At 48.0% G+C, this 19,789-nt stretch overlaps 1 protein-coding gene across 3 annotated transcripts in view; it reads left to right on the top strand.

Annotated features, from left to right (window-relative positions):
* Window positions 1-19,789, top strand: part of CACNA1H (calcium voltage-gated channel subunit alpha1 H) — a 576,049-nt gene that overhangs the window by 321,532 nt on the left and 234,728 nt on the right. For all 3 annotated transcript variants that reach the window (XM_089769319.1, XM_075899792.2, XM_089769320.1), the window contains exon 5: window positions 775-872. In XM_089769319.1, coding sequence (XP_089625445.1) covers window positions 775-872 — 98 coding nt within the window. The remainder of the gene's footprint in view (window positions 1-774; window positions 873-19,789) is intronic.

The following is a 19,789-nucleotide window of genomic DNA, read 5'->3' as shown; positions in this document are numbered from 1 at the left end:
GGACCTTTGGTCTGAGCCAGTGTGGCCATTTGTTTGTTCTAATTTCCCAAGGTTCACGGTGGAGTCTCCATCACTAACAAGTTTTAAATCAAGATCAGATATTATTTTTTCCTAAGGGGCACTCTTTGGGAGGCAGTTTTCTGGCCTGTGTTACACAGGAGGCCGTACAAGTTGATCACAGTGGGCCCTTCTGGTCTTGGAATCAATGATGCCCCATTGCTTTTGGACCTGGCCAAAATACTAGAGCGGGTTGGGTATAGAACAGTGTTTCACTGACATGGAGATCAAGAGAGCTTCCTCTGCCTGTAATTTCTGTTGGGTCTAATTCTGTGGCTTGTGGTCACGTGGCACTAAAGCACGTGGTCAGGGGGCCAACTTAAGTCAGTAGCAGCAGCTCAGTGCAGTGCCCTGTGGCAGGTGCTTTTAGAGGATGCTGGATCACTCGTAGACACCAGGCCGTGACCCTTTGGCCTTTCATTCATAAAACTTCCCCTTCCTGGAGGCTCTGCATCGAGATGTCTAATCACTGCACTAGTGAGGCAGCTACTTCCAATCCAGTGCCTTCTGCTAATCCTGCAGAGTCCAGGATGGTGCCCTGAGATAGCCAGGGCACGTGCTAGCCAGCTAACGGACCCAGCAGAGCAGCTAAAAGCAGCCCCAGGCATCCTCCCCTGCACAGGCCACAAAAGCTGCCGAGAGCCGTGGCGGCCATGGAGTTCCAAGGTCACTCGCAGGCAGAGTTCTGTTCTGATTTCTTTTCTCTTTCTTCCTTAGCATGATGGAATATTCTCTGGATGGGCACAACGTAAGCTTGTCTGCCATCCGGACCGTCCGGGTACTCAGGCCTCTACGAGCCATTAACAGGGTCCCAAGTAAGTAAAACCCTTCTTTTCCCAGCGCGATGACCACAAAGCCGTGTCTGATTCTGAATGTGCCGGGGGAAAGAGGCACAGCTTCGGGAATCTAATCGGAGGCGGCTCCTCCTCCAGCCATGCAAATTTGACCCCCCGTATTGAAAGCATTGGTGCTTTATTTATCCTGGGATTGGCACAAGAGGCGGGTGGGCTTCAGTCCAGCTGTGACAAGCTTAACTCACCTCCCCGGGTGGGGAGAATGACGATCATGTGACAGGTAGGTCACGTGACCCAATCAGACTTCTTATAAAGGAGAGGCCTGGAGAGCGAGCAGCTGGTAACACTTCAGGGAGGAGACCTGGAAAGGGCTGGAGCTAAGGACGCTGCAGCTGGTGCGAGGAAGCAGCTGCAGGAAGCAAGACTGGCTCTTGCAGGGAGTGATGGGTTTGTTTGCATGGTAACCCAGCCCTTGAAAAGGGGACAGGGTTGACAGTTGTCTGGTTTTGACCTGGACAGGCTGGTATTTGCGGTCCGGTAAAAAAAAAAAACATGTAAAATGTCCGGTATTTTCTGTTTTTCTCAGATGGAAGGCCGCTTGGGACAGTCTTCCCTTGCTGCATCTGGTGGGGGTGGGGTGAGTGTGGAGTATGGGGATTTAAAGGCGCGGTGACTCTTTTTTTTTTTTTTTTTTCTGAGAATTTATTGGGGAAATCTGCTGTGATAACTTCTGCAGCTGGCCTGGGTCAGTGGACTTGAGCTCCAAAATGGCCGTTTGGACATTCAGAGTCAGGCTGGAGCCTGTGCTCTGAGATCTAGGGAGTGGGAAGGATCCCAAAGCCCCATGTCTGGTCTGGTGACCCAGCTGCTTGCCCCAGGCTGTGGCTGGTCCTGGCCCTTCCATGCTGATGGCCGTGTGTGTCGGGAGGGACCCTGTCCCCAACTGCCAGGCTCTGTGATGGGGGCGGAGCTCTGACTGGAGAGGTTGCTGTGGATTCAATAGGAGTTGCTTGGCTCCCCTTTGAATTGGGGCTTCAGCCGTGTCACTCCGGCGGGCAGGAATAGGGCACAGGGTGGTGCTAACATGCTTTGTTTCAGGTGAGAGCGATCGCTCCTGCCGTCCGTCCTTGTCAGTGCCTGTTGCGATTGTTAGGGCTCCGTGGAGGGTGCCCTGCAGATTGGGATAACTACATTTGGAGGTCACTCGCAGTGCTGTGTGTTTACATGCGAGCAGCCCCCACAAGGGGAATTACACGCCACGAGGCTGGGGACTGACCTATCACACGGCCCTGGAGAGCTGATGCAAATGGGCGTGAAGACACCAGAGGCCTTGTGGGCAGCGTTCCCTCTAAGCTGGGCACGTGAGCGGGTGCATAGCACAGACTCCGGGGCTGCCCAGCTGATGAGCAGAGCCCCCGCAGCATGTGTTTCCACAGGTGGTGCGCATCCAGACATGCCTCGGTGCACAGAACAAAATGCATTCTGCCCGTGGATGGAAAACACTACCTGTGGGTCCCACTTGCATCCCCTACTGCACAGACCACAAAAGCGGCCAGGAGCTGTTGCAGCCTGGAAGGTCTTCCAAGAATCTGGGTCACTCGCCGGCATAGCGATATCCTGCCTTAGAGGGCTACCCGCCTCTGCCCATCCCCTTTCAGTGGCTGTCCACGGCAATTAAGCAATGTTGGCAGGACACAAGATGCCCAGTGGATCCCTCAGGGCGTGCGGGGGTGTTCTTCCTTGTCTGACAGCTGGTCTGAGGCTTCTTAGGGAGACCAGTAAAACTGATACTTTACAGAGTGGGGGAAGCAATGCCTGGAATCTCCCAGGCAGAGAGGGTAGGTTGCAAACCTTGAAAAACCGACTCCCCGGCTTCCCTACGGCAAGTCCTATTTTTATGGCTGTGCAGAATATCGCTAGTACATTGTCATCAGTCCTGGTAAAGGGCAGGGGAGTAGAGTCTGTACCTAGGGTGGTAAATGTTCATATTTTGATTTTAGTAAGGTTTTGGGCATGGTCCCTCGTGACATTCTCATCAGCAAAAGAGGGAAGTGTGGCCTAGATCACATTATTATAAAGTAGGTGCATAACTGATTGAAAGACTATACTCAAAGGCTACGTCTACACTGGCACCCTTTTCCGGAAATGCTTAAAACGGAACAGTTTTCCATTATAAGTATTTCCAGAAAAAGCACGTCTACGTTGACAGGATGCTTTTCTGGAAAAGCACTTTTTCCGGAAAAGCGTCCGTGGCCAATGTAGACGCGCTTTTCCGGAAAAAAGCCCCGATAGTCATTTTCCCGATTGGGGCTTTTTTGCGGAAAAGACTACTGTGCTGTCTACACTGGCCCTTTTCCTGAACAGTTTTTCCAGAAAAGGACTTTTGCCCGAACGGGAGCAGCATAGTTTTTCCGGAAAAACACTGACAATTTTACAGTAGATCGTCATTGCTTTTCCGGAAAAGCAAGCGGCCAGTGTAGATAGCTGGCAGGTTATTCCGGAAAAGCGGCTGCTTTTCCGGAATAAGTGGCCCAGTGTAGACACAGCCAAAGAGTAGTTACCGGAGATTTGCTGTTGAAACAGGAGGGTGAATCTAACGGGGGCAGTAGGGATCAGTCCTGGGTCTGGTACTATTCAACATTTTCATTAATAACTTCCAGAATGGCATGGAGAGGATGCTTGTCAAATTTGCAGATGATGCCAAGCTGGGAGGTGCTGGGAGCCCTGTAAAGGAGGAGACTGGAATTCAAAATGACCTGGATAAATTGGTCCGAAATCAACCACATGGCATCCAGGAAAGACAAGTGCAAAGCACAGCACTTACAAGGGGAAAATCAATGTACCATTACAAAATTGGGAATAACTTCATCTTTGGAATCTCCATCTCTGGAGATATTTAAGAGGTTAGACAGACACCTGTCAGGGATGGTCTAGACCAGTGTGTCTGAAAGTGTTCCATGAAATCACTTTCAGAAACACATTAACTGGCTGCCCCAGTTTGTTTATTACTGGCACTGCAGCCACGGAGCATCCTGGCTTCCATTGGCTCCGTTTCATCCTTTGCAAGCAAGGGGAGCTCCCTCGCTGCCCTGACTCAGTCAAACATAGCATGCTGCCTTGGGCCCCATGAACTCTTTGGCTGGGCCTGCTAATAACCATTGATGGACCTAACCTCCATGAATTTATCTAGCTCGCTCTTATTTTTAACCCTCTTAAAGTCGTGGCCTTCACAACATCCTCTGGCAGGGAGTTCCACAGGTTGACTGTGCATTGTGTGAAGAAATACTTCCTTTGGTTTGTTCTAAATCTGCTACCTATTAATTTCATTTGGTGACCTGTAGTTCTTATGTGATGGAAACAAATAATATTCACTGTCTCCACACCAGTCATGATTTTATAGAAGTATGATTTTCCAAGTTGAAAACTGCCAGTCTTTTTAATCTCTCTTCACACGACAGCCTTTCCAAACCCCTAATAATTTTTGTTGCCCTTTTCTGAACTTTCTCCAATGTGAAAATCCACATCTGCACGCAGTATTCACAATGTGGGTGTAACATGGATTTATACAGAGGTCTTATTCTCTATTTCTTTTCTAATGATTCCTCACATTGTGTTTGCTTTTTTAGCTGCTGCTGCACATTGCGGGGATGTTTTCAGATCCACAATGACTCCAAGGTCTTTATCCTGAGTGGTAATAGCTAATTTAGTTCAGAGGACAGGAACAAAAATGAAAAAAGTTTAGAAAACCTGATCTGTGGGGAAAGATTAAAAAACCTAGGCACATGTAGTCTGGAGAAAAGACTGGGCGAGGGTGAGGAAGGACTTCCACTAGGTGAAGGGCTGTTATAAAGAGGCTTGGGGGTGTCCCTAGGGGAGTGGGAGGTCTGGGACAACCCCCCTTCCCTGCTCCAAGCCTGCCTGCTCCAGCTCTGCTCCCTCCCCACAGGTCAGTGCAGTGGCAGGTCTGACTCCAGCTGCTCATGCTAATCCCCTGGGGTGCCCTTGGCCCTGGGCTTCCACGTCCCCCTGAAGTGTGGGGCCTCCAAAACACAGAGCCTGGGTTGGTTGCCCTGAGCCATCCTATAGATGGGACAGCTCTGGAGAGTACAGTGCTCAGTTGTTCTCTGTGCACACGGCGGTAGGAGAAGCAGGAAGGGACTTAATTGGCAAAAAGAGAGATTTAGATGGGGACAGAGAGGAAAGTTTCTCATTAAAAGAATAGCTACGCTCCGGGGATACATTTCCAGGGAAAGTTGCGGGATCCCGGTCATAGACTCATAGACTCATAGACTCCAAGGTCAGAAGGGACCATTATGATCATCTATGGTCACTGGAGGTTTGGAAGAACAGGCTGGACGAACACCTTTGGGGATGGTTTAGGTTTCCTCGCTCCTGCCTCAGTGCAGAGGGCTGGACTTGGTGACCTCACAAAATCCCTTCCAGCCTGACCAGGGGGTAGTTGTCCCTGGGCCCGGTGATTCAAAAGGGCCCGGGACTCCGACTGCCACGGCTCCTACCGCAGCTCTTTTCAAGGCATCTGGAGCTCTGGGCCCTTTAAATCGCCACCAGAGTGCTCCAGGCAGCTGTGAGAGCTGCTGGGGAAGCACTGCGCGCTCTGAACGACGCTGAGTCGAGCTGCCAAAGCCCCGCCCCTCCTACCCAAGGCCCCACCCCTTCTGGGATCACAGAGCCAGGGCCCCTCCCACCTTGTCCAAGGGCCTGACTATTTTTAAAAATGTTGAGGCAGGGCAGCGTGTCTCCATTCCTGTCTATAAAGTTCCCAATGCACCGTTTTCTCAGAGCCGAAATGTGTTCCTTCCGGGGGAGAGCAATCAAAGCTACGGAAGCTAAGAAAGAGCCTGATTTGCTAGATGGGCTCCGTGCGCCTCCCGGCTGCGTAAGGCCTTGCCACTTCCGTGTGCTCAGAATGAGTCGCACAACTGGGTTCACTCACGACGGAAAGTTCAAGTGGTCCCTAAATCCATTTTCAAGTGGCTTCAGCTGCTTTGTCTCCTAAATCCAATTTGAGAGATGAGCCAACCAGTGGAAATTGTTTCCCCCATTTGCTACCACCCCTCTTCAGAGTGATCCATCTCTGAGATGCTAATTCTATCTCCCTTTCATCATTCTTTCACTGAAATCCTCTCTTTTTGGAGAGGCGGTAGAATTGTTTGCACATCCTCCGGTTCCCCACCCTCCCCCCCGAAATTGCTCTTCCTGCTCCTTTTTAAAAATGCATTAGAATGGTATGGCATCCCACTTAAGATTAATTGCCCATAATGTCAGCACCGCTACAGACAGCAAAACAAACTCCCACCAAATTGTTCTGATTCCAGTACCTTACATGAACGTGCGAGAGAACAGATGATGTTTGCCTGCGGGAATCTTCTTTGAAGTTTTTCTCAGCTCTTGCTTTTTTGGACTTTCGTCTTGCTTTTTTAAATTTTTTTAATCTGCGATGGCATTTTTTCAAGCCAAGAAAAAAAAAACTGTAGAGGACACACACAAGGACTGAGGGGACTTCAGAAGCTTTGGATTCCAAATTACATTTTTTATCATGGTTTCTCAACAGGCCAGAAATACCCTCAGAGAATTGCCTTTCTCATGGGTTTTTGGCACTGTTGTTTCTAGTCCCAGCCTGGAGTGGGAAAAGTACAGAGCAAAAATAGGAATGGGTTGGTAAGGGAGCTCTCTGAACTTGTTTGAAGCTCAAGAAAAGGTCAGGTGCTGGGGATAAAAGTTCAGGTTGGTTCTGATTTTTATCTGCACCCATGGAGTCGCTGTTGGCTGCCTTTGAAATAAGAGGATGCGATAGGCTGAAATTCAGGAGAGCACTTAAACCTGGGCTAAATGTAACTTGAAGTCAATTAAACTTAAGTACATGCTTAAGGCTGCATCTAGACTGGCATGATTTTGCGCAAATATTATAAACGGAAAAGCTTTTCCATTAAACGTATTTGCGCAAGAGAGCGTCTACACTGGCATGGATGCTTTTGCGCAAAAGCATCCGTGCCAGTGTAGATGCTTTCTTGCGCAAGAAAGCTCCGATGGCCATTTTAGCCATCGAGCTTTCTTGCGCAATAAATTAACGTTGCTGTCTACACTGGCCCTCTTGCGCAAGAATACTTTCGCAAGAGGGCTTATCCCTGAGCGGGAGCATCAGAGTATTTGCACAAGAAGCACTGATTTTGTACAGTACAAGGTCAGTGTTCTTGCGCAAATACTCACAGCCAGTGTAGACAGGCGGCAAGATTTTGCGCAAAAGCAGGTGCTTTTGCGCAAAATCTTGCCAGTCTAAACGCAGCCTAAGAGTTTGGTTGAATTACAGCCATACGGACAATCCTTGCATTCAAAGAGCTTGCCTACCTGCATAGCCTATGTCAGTACGACCATGCCAGCATAATTATATGAATATGTAGCCTATTCTGGCATAACTACACTACCTCCCAAACAACATCAGCTACGCCCACAGAAGCACAGCTCTGTTGATATGTGTATATACACGAGAGGGGGTATATCGACCGGGGGAGTGGTGTGATTTTGTAGCAGTCCTAGCTATGTTGGCAGAACTTTTTAATGTAGTCTCAACCTAAGTAAATGGATATGAAGCAGTGTTCCCTGTAAGCGGAGCACTTGAATGGCCTGCCAGGAGAGATTCAAATGCCACCCAGCTGATTGGTAGAGTGCCCACAGACAGCAGCATGTGTTTCTACTGGGGGTGCACTTGGTGCACAGAACAAAATTTATTCCACACTTGGCTGGAAAAAAAATTAAAGGGAACATTGGTATGCATGAACACCTGGCTCCAAATGCCTCCACACCTTTGGGAAAATTCTGATCCGGGTTCAAACTGTGCGCCTCTGCCAGATTTCTCAGCTCTCTGGTTTTGTTTGAAGAACTTGCTATGGAGGCTTTGAAGTGGAATTTTTAGGGCTCTTTGTGCTACAATCCCTGCTTTGATTTTTCTTCAGAAGATGGGTAATAGAAATTCATCAGTGTTCATTAACAGACGATGAGATTAAAGCCAAAGAGCTAAATCCATGCGTTTGAGGTGGTTGGCCTGATGAGCCGCTGGGACGGCCTTCTCGTGTTAATAGCATCTTGAATTTGTGCCAAAGTAGGATTAGAATTCTTAGAAGTATCTCAGTTCCTGGAGGGCAGATAAGTGCAGACTCTTTCTTGTTTATAAGGCACTAACTCTGTCCACTTTTGACTTTGGTATGTTGAGTGCTCCAGCCAAGGTCTGATACGATCCAGGATGTGCCATAAATGGGTCGTGATGACGCCCCTGTTTTTATTTTTTTCAGAGCAAGTGATGACCTTTATAATAATGATGACTTATGTTTGTAGAGTCAGGCCGCTTTGATCTGGAGGGGATTCTAAAGCTTATCATAGACGGAAAATCACCCCCTGCTATGCCCCTGAATCCGGCAACCCGTCCCATAAATCAGTATAACAATTAGCAGTAATTAGCCATAGACACTAAGCTACAGAATAACCGAATGAGCAAAGGGGAGGAGAGCCTGGGGTGGAAACCTTGCACTGTTCCCGCCCATTCCTCCTCTGTGATAGATGAGCAGGTCATTGCTCCATGTTCTCGAGCATAATTCAACCCACAAAACCCTATTCCCTTACCTCCCTGAGACACAGTTTGTCGGCTTGGCCTCGTTTGTCTCCGCTTTGAGTGTATTAAAATCAGTCTTGCCGAATTGCCATACATTGGGGCTACATCTACACTGGCATGATTTTCCGAAAATGCTTTTAACGGAAAACTTTTCCGTTAAAAGCATTTCCGGAAAAAGCGCGTCTAGATTGGCAGGATGCTTTTCCGCAAAATCACTTTTTGCGGAAAAGCGTCCGTGGCCAATCTAGATGCAGTTTTCCGCAAAAAAGCCCCGATCGCCATTTTCACGATCGGGGCTTTTTTGTGGAAAACAGTACTATGCTGTCTACACTGGCCCTTTTCCTCAAAAGTCTTTCAGAAAAAGACTTTTGCCCGAACAGGAGCAGCATAGTATTTCCGGAAAAGCACTGATGATTTTACATGAGATCGTCAGTGCTTTTCCGGAAATTCAAGTGGCCAGTGTAGACAGCTGGCAAGTTTTTCCGCAAAATCAGATGATTTTGTGGAAAAACTTGCCAGACTAGACACAGCCTGGGAGTGGTGGGGGAGGAGTAAAATAGCTACCTCTCCATTAAAAAAGGTACCTCCCCTGTCTGAGGTGCTTGGGATAGACCAAGAGTGGGCAATAATATTTTGCCAGGGGCCACTTTGGAAATGTTTGAAGTGGCCCCTGGCCACACAGGAAGGGGCGGGACATCAAGCCAAAGGGGTGGGGAATCAAATGGAAGGGGCGGGGCCAAGATACTTTTGGGTTCCCCACCCCCAGACAGTGATTGGTCTGGGGGTGAGGGAGTGCCTTTGTCCTCCCTTCCCCCCACATTTCCCCTAGGTGCCCATGTCCCTGGCGTGGGAGGAGACTTCCCGCGCTCCCCTGCTCCTAGGCCAAATGCGAAGCCTCTTCTGCTCTCCCCTCGTCCTGTGACTAGCGCGTGGCGCTTCAAAGCACAAAGTTCTCCTGGCAGGGCGGGAGGAGGCATCACGTGCTCTCCCACCCCCAGACCTTAATTTGCCTGGAGGCAGGGGAGCAGCACAGCCTCCGCAGGCCGGATCCACCCGCTTGGTAGGCCAGATCTATCCCACAGAGGCCCTTTTGCCCACCTGGGATAGACCATCACCAAACTGATCTAAATGGAATAGGTAGTATAGGGATAGCCATTATAGACTTCTCCCTATTGGGACCCATGGCCGGATTCCATCAGTCTGGAACGGAATGGGTTTCCTAGGGAGGGGGTAGAATCTTCATCCCTAGAGGTTTTTAAGTCCTGGCTTGACAAAGCCCTGGCTGGGATCAATTAGTTGGGATTGGTCCTGCTTTGGGCAGGGGGTTGGACTTGATGACCTCCTGAGGTCTCTTCCAGCCTGAGAATTCAATGATTCTGTGGAACAGATCAGGATACAGTTGGCCCACACCCCATAATGTGGCCCCTTCCATTCATAAAGGGATGGAGACTATGTTCCCTTCAAACCCTAACCCAGGAATGACAGATAGCTTCTGGGTGGAGTTAACTCCCCATTGAGATGCATGGTGCACTTCTCCCCCATCCCCCACCCGCACAGCTGTTGTTTCAGGCTCTCTGCAGATTCAGGCAGAGGTCACTGTGCCAGCTGAAGTGGGATCCGCTTTTTCCAGCTTTTCTTTGCAGTCATGAGGGGTAGAAAATGAACTTTTTTTTTAAAAAAAAAAGAAAGATTCTAACAATCACATCATCCCAGAACCTGAACTAGTTTCTTTTGCCTTCATCCAGCCCTTTTGTGATCTCCCTCTAGTACCCTTTTCCATCACAAGGCCCCTCTCCCATTTATTAACATGGAAAGGCAAAGGGATTGCAAGAAGCCCCGATGTAGGAATCTAGTGGGAGTGGTCCTAATAGGCAAGCTTCATACTGAGGTCCGTTTTACCTCCCCCTCAATCTTCCTCTTGGGATGGAATAAGAAAGCAGGTACGAATGCTTCTCAAGCTAAGGTGAGCCCCAAGTACTAACCCAAGAGAATCAAAGTTGTATGTAGAGCGGGGATCATTTCACAGCATTGCAGCAGTGTCTGTTCATTCAGGATGAGAGAATCTCTGTGCTAGGTGCTGTACAAATGCATTGGAGGCCATGGCTCCCTCTCCAAGTAGCTTACACTGTAATTAAAGACAAGTGATGTATAAAAAGGCATGGATGAGGGGTCCCGCTAAGCTATACAGCAACATAGCTTCACAGAGAATTAATCAGCCTGCCTAGTCAGTCAGCTCCCTTCAAGAAGCCCTGAGCCTCTGACGGGGTGGGGCAGATTAATCACCTGCCTCACAGTTTAGAGTGCGGAGGGGGGATTCTCTCTCACACACACATACAAACACGCACATCTAGACACACATATTTTGGGCACCTTTTTTATAGATTCACTAGATTTTCCCTGTGTAGCTTGAGTCCTTAACTCAAATAAGGTTTGTTTTTCTTCATGTAAACCATTGCTGTGGAGTGGGGTGGGGGATGAGGGGTTCAGGATGCAAGCTGCCCTAGGGAGTGAAGACAATCCCAGTCCTCTGTCACTGCAGCAGCTTGGGGCCAAGTGAAAAGTGCCTGTCTATGGCCATTGCAGCTACAGCGAGGGGAGTGTGTATGTCTCCCAGCCGGGGGACAGACACACAGACAAACTCTGAAATATATACTAAATCGTTGTTCCTTTCTGCACCCATGCCCCCTGCTGGCCCAGTGGGGTTACTGCTGTCCTGTTCCCCGTCTCTGTCCCCTTGCTGCCCCCTTGTGGTTATTCATGAGTGTAACTGTACCTCCTACCAGACCTCTCCCTGTCCATTTCATGAGAAACAATCAAATTCCAGGCACATCCCACTGTCCTGGCACAACCAAACCCTGACCTTTTACGTTATGATAAGAGGAAGCTGCATACCGAATTTGGTAGCCCTAGCTCTCACCGTTTAGGAAGAGTTCTTGAACAAATAGGCTCACAGAGGAACAGTCAGACAGACAGATGCACATGCCTAAAATATATAGTAAGAAGATAGACTCTAAGGCAAGAAAGGCCCATTATGATTATCTGGTCTGACGTCCTGGATAGCACGGGACTTAGGACTTCGCTGATTTAATTCTATGTTGAACTGGGGCAGATCTTTTAGAAAAATATCCCATCTTGATTTAAACATTTCCATGATAGAGCATCCACCACAACCCATTGGTAAATTGTTCCAATGGTTAGTTACATTCACTGTTAAAAATTGGCCCCTCGTTTCCAGTCTGAATTGGTCTAGTTTCACTTCCAGCCATTGGAGCTTGTTATACATTTTCCTACTAGATTGAAGAGACCAGTACTATCAATTTTTTGTTCCCTGCAAGGCCGCTGATGCAATTTGGATAGTGGGGACACTAACAGCCACTGAACCAAGCTGTAAGCCCTTTATATTAGAGCTACTCGACACGTGGCTCGTGGGCTGCATGCGTCCCACCGCCTATTTGTTTGCAGCCCGCAGTAAGGTTTGGGTTTACCTGGGGCTCAACACATGGCCCGCAGGTGAGGTCCTTTGAACGTGGCCTCCACTGGGAACACACTCCAAAAGGGCGAGACGTCTCCCAGGTGGGTTGAGCATTGAAAGACACAAGGGGACGGGCTGGCTGAAAAAGAAGTGTACGGGGTGTCGGTGTTTCTAGCCCCCACGGAGAAGATGCCGGGAATGCCCGGGGCATTGTGGGAAGTGCTTTGTATTCATGCCTGTCAGTATGAAAGAAGCTATTTGCATATATTTGCATGTCTATGCAACCACGCTTACGTTGCGGCTCTCAGCACGTGCTGTGAGTATCATTGTGGCCCTCGGGGCTTCCAAAGTTGAGTAGCCCTGCTTTATAGAATAGAAACCACTTCAAACCAAGGGTATGGCAGCATTCTGAATCCCAACACCTATGGTTCCCCATGTATTAAAATAAGAATGAATTTAAAACTCCTCCATTATACCTGAATTTATCCTTTCTGATAGGCATGAGCAAGGAAGTGACTCTGGGTTCTGTCTGACAGGCTCTCAGTCTTCAGAGTAATACAGGTTGGACCTCCCAAAACTGGGACTCTCTGGTCCGGCAACATTCACGGATGTTCGTGGACCAGGGAGTTCTGGCTGGAGGGCTTGTGGGTAGCACCCTGATGGGGCTGGGACAGGGACCGGAGCCCTCGTAGCATAGCCAGGGATGGGAACGCGGCAGCTGCAACAGCCCCGTAGCAGGGCTGAGGACATGGCAACCCCATAGCAGGGTTGGGGACACAGCAGTCCCGGTAGTAAGGACAGGTTGCAGCATCCCCAGCAGCGAGGCCGGAGCTGGGGACGCGGCAGCATGGCAGCTTTGCAACAGTGGTGGGTCATAGGAGCCTGATGAGGGGGGAGTAGCTGAGGCCAGCAGTGGGGAGGGGTGGTGGTCCGGGGAGCCGGTAGCAGGTGACCTCCCCAGTCTGGAAAATTCCCTCCTTCGGGAGCGGTCAGATCCTGAGCGTGTCAGACCAGAGAAGCCCAGCCTGAGTATGGTTTTCAGTAATCATTAAGGGCCCCACAGTTTCTGACGAGTCGCCTTGGTAGTGTCAGAAATCCAGTGGAATCGAAGACTGCTTGACCCAACGCCCAATCACCTCCCAGGAGGTCTTGCTCCTGACGTCAGGGGGCTTTGGAGCAGGACCACAAGGAGTAACTGGAGGAGATGCAGAGGTGTTCATGGGGCCGATGAGGGGAGGCGGGGAAGCAGCGTGGAAGGAAGAGCAGATATTTGTGAGGGGAGGTGGACCGTTGAATGGGAGAGGATCAGAGTCAAGAAGAAAGCGGACAGCATGAAAGCATGGCTGGGTGAAGCTGTGGTGGTCTTTGATGACCAAGGCAAAAAGCCTGATGTGGATGAGCCATCTCAGAAGAAGCCAGCAGAGGAACCCCGTGCAGGCTGAGGTGGGCTGGAGAAAATGATCGGGGTGGAAAATGGCCTTGCCAGCTAAAGTGTCACATAGACAGGTGGGCGCCGAATTGGGTCTTGAGGTCTGACCGCATTGAGAGCTCGGCTTTGGAAGAATCATCATTGAAACAGATTCCAACGGCAGCTGCTGCAGAGTCGGTAGAACAGCCCTCTAATTCCTTCCCAGCAGGGAACCAAACACCTCCCCCAGTGGAGCTCTGTCAAAAAGAGCCCAGCGATTCATCCACACGGCAGCCTTGCACTTTGCATGGCCCCAGCCAATTCTGTTCCCCCTTCGCTCTTATGTGCAGTACATTCACCCACAAGATATTTTTTTTCCAAAGACATGAAAGAAAAGAGGAACCCAGCCAATCAAAACATCATCTCTGTTAGAGATTATTCCTTGGAAATGACTGGGGGAAAAAAGATAATTCTACGATTTATGGTTTTGGCAAGGGCTGGAAGGTTTTTAATAGTGGTCATTGCATCGCTGGGGGATAGTTATTTTTAAAAAAAATACGTGGTTTGAAATGGGCACCACAAGTAATGAAATTGAAAAGAAATCTTGAGGCTTGTTTTCAGCCTAACTGATGCTAATCGTCCTTTCCCTGGCACACTTGCTGTTTTACTAAGAGGGTCCAAAGTGCCTTGCGTAGAGAGCAAACAGATAAGATCAGTCTCTAAAGCGGTGCCACTAACCAACCCTAAATATCAAATGGAACTGAGTGAGGAGGGAAATGTTGTCTGGCAGAGGACGATAGATTTTGGGGGAAAAGAGGGTAAGCTGGGGGAAGGAGAGTCAGCGAGAGCCATTGGGAACGACATGAGCCTTTGGCTTGTCTGCAGATAGGTTTGTGAGCCAAATCGCAAATGGGGCATGTTCTTTGCGGGTTGGAATGACAAAGTGCATTGGGAATGAGTGCTATGACATAAAACCGCATTGTACATTTCAGACAGTCTCCTGTTTTCAAAATCTGCATAGACATTGGCGGATCCTCAAGCGTGTGCTTTTGACTGAGTTCCGGGAAGCGACCCGTGGAACGGTTAACACGGAAGTCCGGGAGGTGGGGAAAGCAGAATTGTACTCTGAGCGCCGTTTCCCCTGGCTTGTTCGGTGACCTTTGTCAGTGGAGTCAGTTTCTCCATCTGCATGGAGGTTTTTAAGTCTCAGCTGGACAAAGCCCTGGCTGGGATGATTTAGTTGTGGTTGGTCCTGCCTTGGGCAGTGGGATGGACTTGATGACCTGCTGTGGTCTCTACCGGCCCTAGGATTCTATGATATTGTAGCAGCCCATACATCCATATGCTGGGTATAAACTCGGGTCACTCCACTGACTTCCGTGCCCCTATATCAGTTTCCACGAGCTGAGGATCTGGTCCCATCATAGAATCATAGAATAATAGGACTGGAAGGGACCTCAAGAGGTCATCGAGTCCAGCCCCCCACCCTCAAGGCAGGACCAAGCTCCACCTACACTATCCCTGACAGATGTCTATCTAACCTGTTCTTAAATATCTCCAGAGAGGGAGATTCCACCACCTCCCTTGGCAATTTATTCCAATATTTGACCACCCTGACAGTTAGGATTTTTTTCCTAATGTCCAATCTAAACCTCCCCTGCTGCACTTTAAGCCCATTACTCCTTGTCCTGTCCTCAGAAACCAAGAGGAACAAATTTTCTCCTTCCTCCTTGTAACACCCTTTTAGATATTTGAAAACCGCTATCATGTCCCCCCTTAATCTTCTTTTTTCCAAACTAAACAAGCCCAGTTCATGAAGCCTGGCTTCATAGGTCATATTCTCTAGACCTTTAATCATTCTTGTCGCTCTTCTCTGTACCCTTTCCAATTTCTCCACATCTTTCTTGAAATGTGGCGCCCAGAACTGGACACAGTACTCCAGCTGAGGCCTAACTAGTGCAGAGTAGAGTGGCAGAATGACTTCACGAGTGGCATCTCCTAGGCTACTGGGCCAAATCCTGATCTTCTTATCCCCTCTGCAGACAAAACTCCTCTGCAGTCAAAGGGCAGCAAGCGTCAGCCCCTGTGTAATTAAGAACTACTCAGAATGCATTAGATGTAATTTGGGAGTTTGCTGGAAAAGCGGCAACCTGAAAATTAAGAGGGTAAGAGAGAAACTACATCAGAATTTAAATGCCACTTTCTATCCAAATGGGACAACTAATGGCAGGTAACATCTTGCAGCGGGGAGATTAAGGGAGAAATAGCTCTACTCAGGCAGGGAGAGTGCTTTGCAGAGCAGCCTCTGAATGGGATAAAATGCCCCTGAAGACGGCACTGTCGCCAGCATTATCTGTCAGACCGATTGACTTGCACCACGCTGCAATCACGCACAATAATTTCTGTAGGAACGTTCCGTTCCTAAAGCTCTTTCCTTTTTGGTCGAACGTGGCATGGCTGGGGTTATTTTCATTCTCCTGTTCTTTTTCCCAAAGCCACAATTATCAGCTGTTCAAATTATGGTTGGTTGGTTTTGCAAAGATTCATTTAACCTTTATTGAACCATTAATTTGCATGTCATTATTCCCCAGGATTTTGTTGTTGTTGTTGTTTAACTTACACTGGGAAGTCACCTTGACTCTAACTACAAAGCACAGCACCTAGACTGAGTCTGACCCTTCTTTTCTGACCATCTCAGGTTGGAGGGGTAAGCCCCATCCATAAATCCTTGACCATGTACAGTTAGGCCTGGAAGACTACTTTTTTAATGGTGACTGTCAGTTAGCGTCAATTTCGCCGTACACAGACAAGCTAGTGAAAAAGTATTCCCATCCATAATAGTCAACATGTGTAGATAGACTAAGTAAGAAAGATGCTGCTTGAAAGCGTGTTAGGGTTGATTTAAGGATATTGAATTTGTGCATGTGAGATGTCCGGGCTGTCTCCATTCTGGCACACTGAGTGCAGAAGGTGAGGCCCTGCAAAACTCAAAAAGAAAAAAACTTTGCCTCTACAGGCACTGGTTGCCAAAACTTCCCAGAGTCACAGATTCCCTGGCTCTGAGAAATAAACAAACAAACAAGCTGCCACCATCAAGTGATTTTATCCCTAAAACCAGGGGTGAACACTTGAACCCACCCGTAGTGGTACCCCGAGCTCTTTTGCCCCAGCAGAGCTTGAAAAAAGGAAAGAAAAAACAACCTGTAGTCTCTAGTAGCTGACCCCCCAGTCAGAGGCATGCAGATACACACACATACAGACAGACCTTCCGGGGCTCAAGAATCAAATCATCACCTTAAAAAAGTGATTTTTTTATTACAAAACAAAAGATAAACTTGATAAAGCATCCTTGGTTGCTAGATGTTATAGAGCAACTAAGGAAAACTAATAAAAAAAAGAGAAAAGTCTCTGGGCACAATGTGAGATGGCAAATGGGGAGGGGAGGAATAGATTCACACAGAGCAGTTCAAACCAAACCACAAAATAAAGAAAAATACCGTGATTGTGACTAGATCCACTTTTCCTTTACTTACTTCCAATCATGTCTTTATTCGATCCTCTTCCATGCCCCAAATTCCTTGGGGGAATGGTAGTCCTATCGGGGTTTAAATCATTCTGTCTTGCTCAACTCCCGGTTTTTGTCTCCCACACAAAAAAAGCAGGAAAGTAATCTGTATCCAATTGAATTTTCAACCCTCTATCTTCATTGGTTCTCAAGGCCCCCTAGCTACCTGAGTTTAACCCCTTAGTCACCGGGTGCTGACCCGCCCTACTCCTGTCCGCTACAATGACGCTGATCATTTGTGTTGCAACAGTTATAAAACTTTAACTTTTTTTGAATCACAACATCTACTGTCATTGAATTATTTTTTCTCTCTCTATCATACACACACACACGCACGCATAATTTCCTTTGAATGTGAAAATTTAAATTGATAAAAATCAGGAAAAACATGCTTAAAAATAAGTGTGATATTGCCAGTCAGACCAATAAAAAAAATAAAATCTAATTCTGCTAAGCCTAAGTATATTGGACAGACAAGGTGGGTGAGGTAATGTCTTTGATTGAACCAACTTCTGTTGGTGAGAGAGACAGGCGTTTGAGCTTACAAAGTCTCTTCTTCAGGTCTGTGTAAGCTCAAAAGCTAGTCTCTTTCAGAAGCTGATCCAATAAAAGGCACTCCGTTATCTATCTTGTCACTCTAATATCCTGAGACTAACATGGTTTCAACATTGCAAAGCCTATGTATAGTCAAGGAAACCATGCTAGCAATGGTCATTTTTAAACATGGTTCCTTCCACAGGGCCAAGAAAAATGGACCTCTTAATGGCTTACTAGGGCTTGTTTCCAGAACAGGATAGCATTATTAGGGAACAATATAAGAATGGCCAGACTGGGTCAGATCAAAGGTCCATCTGTCCCAGTGTCCTGTCCTCCGATAGTGTTCAGTGCTTTGTGCATCAGTGTATACATGAACCATCATCACACACATACGCTTTAGCATGGGACCTTCAGCACCAGACTCCCTGCATTAGGAGAAGTAGGCCTTGAAGAAATAGATATTGTGACTTCCCTCTCCCTCCAGGGCTGCACCACGGTTTGTTCAGAGCAGAGCCTATCCCCTGAATTTGGCTCTGCTTCGGCTGTCAGTCTCTGGGTAACAAAATCAACATCTCCTGGGCAGCTGGAGGGATACATAGCAGGAGGAGAAAAGCTCCACGAACAGAATTGTGGATCGCATGAGACACCGTCACACTGTTCCAAGTGGGGTTCTCTGCTGTTTGGCGCTCCAGCACAGTTGACACAACATTGCCACTACTTAGGGGCTGTGGATCGGTTTTGCGTGGATGTCAGCTCACTGTCGGGCTCTGTTTCGGCAGGTGAGGAATAAACGGTGGGGAAAGAGCATTATTAAGAGTTAGCGGCTTTACAATTGGCCACGCTTTTTGCAGAATTTTAAACCATATACAAGTAGGGATGGTTTCTGTCACTCACCCCCCAAAATGCAGCCACCTCTAGGGTGGGACACATCAGCCACTAAACTGATACAAGAGCAGACAACAGTTTAGCGAAGGAAATGTTGAAGAACCTTGGATTCAGATTCAGATTAGATTGCCATCTGTTTGGGGCAAGTCGGTATCTTAATGCTACTTAGACTCTAAAGTGTCAAGCACATTTCTTGATGTCATAAATATGTAATTACTACAGGTTGAATCTGTCTAGTCCAACACCGACAGAACCTGATGGGTTCCAAACCAGAGAATTTGCTGAACCACATGTCTGTGTCTACACTGGACCCCTTTTCCGGAAAAGGGATGCAGATGAGACAAGTCGGAATTGCAAATGCAGCGGGGATTTAAATTTTCCCCGCTCCATTTGCATGAACATGGCTGCTGCTTTTTTCCGGCTCGGGGCTTTGCTGGAAAAAAGCGCCAGTCTAGACGGGGATCTTTCAGAAAATAAAGCCTTTTCCGAAAGGTCCCTTATTCCTCTTAAAATCAGGAATAAGGGACCTTCCGGAAAAGGCTTTATTTCCCGAAAGATCCCTGTCTAGACTGGCGCTTTTTTCCGGCAAAGCCCCGAGCTGGAAAAAAGCGGCAGCCATGTTCATGAAAATGGAGCGGGGAAAATTTAAATCCCCGCTGCATTTGCAATTCCGACTTGTCTCATCTGCATCCCTTTTCTGGAAAAGGGGTCCAGTGTAGACACAGCCCATGAGTTTTATATTGTCTAGCAGCATTACCAACACGTCCCCTGCTTACTGGGCTGTTAGAGGACATTTGGGGTAAATGAGGGCTAAATAACATCACACAACACTGAGAGCCAGGACTGGTGGCTGGAAACAAACTTGATGGGACCACGGGAAACTTGGCCACATCTATGAAAAGTGGACATCCGGCTAACTAAAATCATGCCGGACCACGGATGTTGCCGGACCAGAGAGTTCTGGACTAGAGAGGTTCAGCCTGTAATAATAATTTCATTTCATTTCAAGAAAATTCATTTTAGGAAGGCAAAATATAATTACCCAAATTGATATTTGGTCCTGATACCCAGTCAATGGTCCTTCTTCTGTGAAAAGCAACACAAGAAACCCAGAATTTCTCCCTAGCCGCAATATTTAGGTAGTTAAGAATAACAATTCCATCTAGCTACCTTAGGTATTTCTATCTCCTCCCCTGCCCCGTTACCATAGCAACTGGGTGCATCACAGTCGTTCCTGTATTTATCCTCCCAACACTCCTGTGAGGTCAGACGGGTCTCTTGTCTGCGTTTGACAGATGGCGAGCTGGGACCCAGAGAAGCATACGGGCTCGTCTTCACTGTGGCGTTACCTCCAGGTGTAAATCCAGCGCTGATCTCCACCCACGCAGGCCTCTAGCTTGAGTTCAGTAGCGCTCTCACCTCAAGGGAACTGGCCTGTCAGGATGCG

This window comes from Pelodiscus sinensis, chromosome 15 (assembly GCF_052426305.1).
Source record: "Pelodiscus sinensis isolate ZL-2025 chromosome 15, ASM5242630v1, whole genome shotgun sequence".
NCBI lineage: Eukaryota > Metazoa > Chordata > Testudines > Trionychidae > Pelodiscus > Pelodiscus sinensis.
The sequence above is the reverse complement of the archived record's forward strand: the minus strand, read 5'-3'. Positions and strand labels throughout refer to the sequence as shown.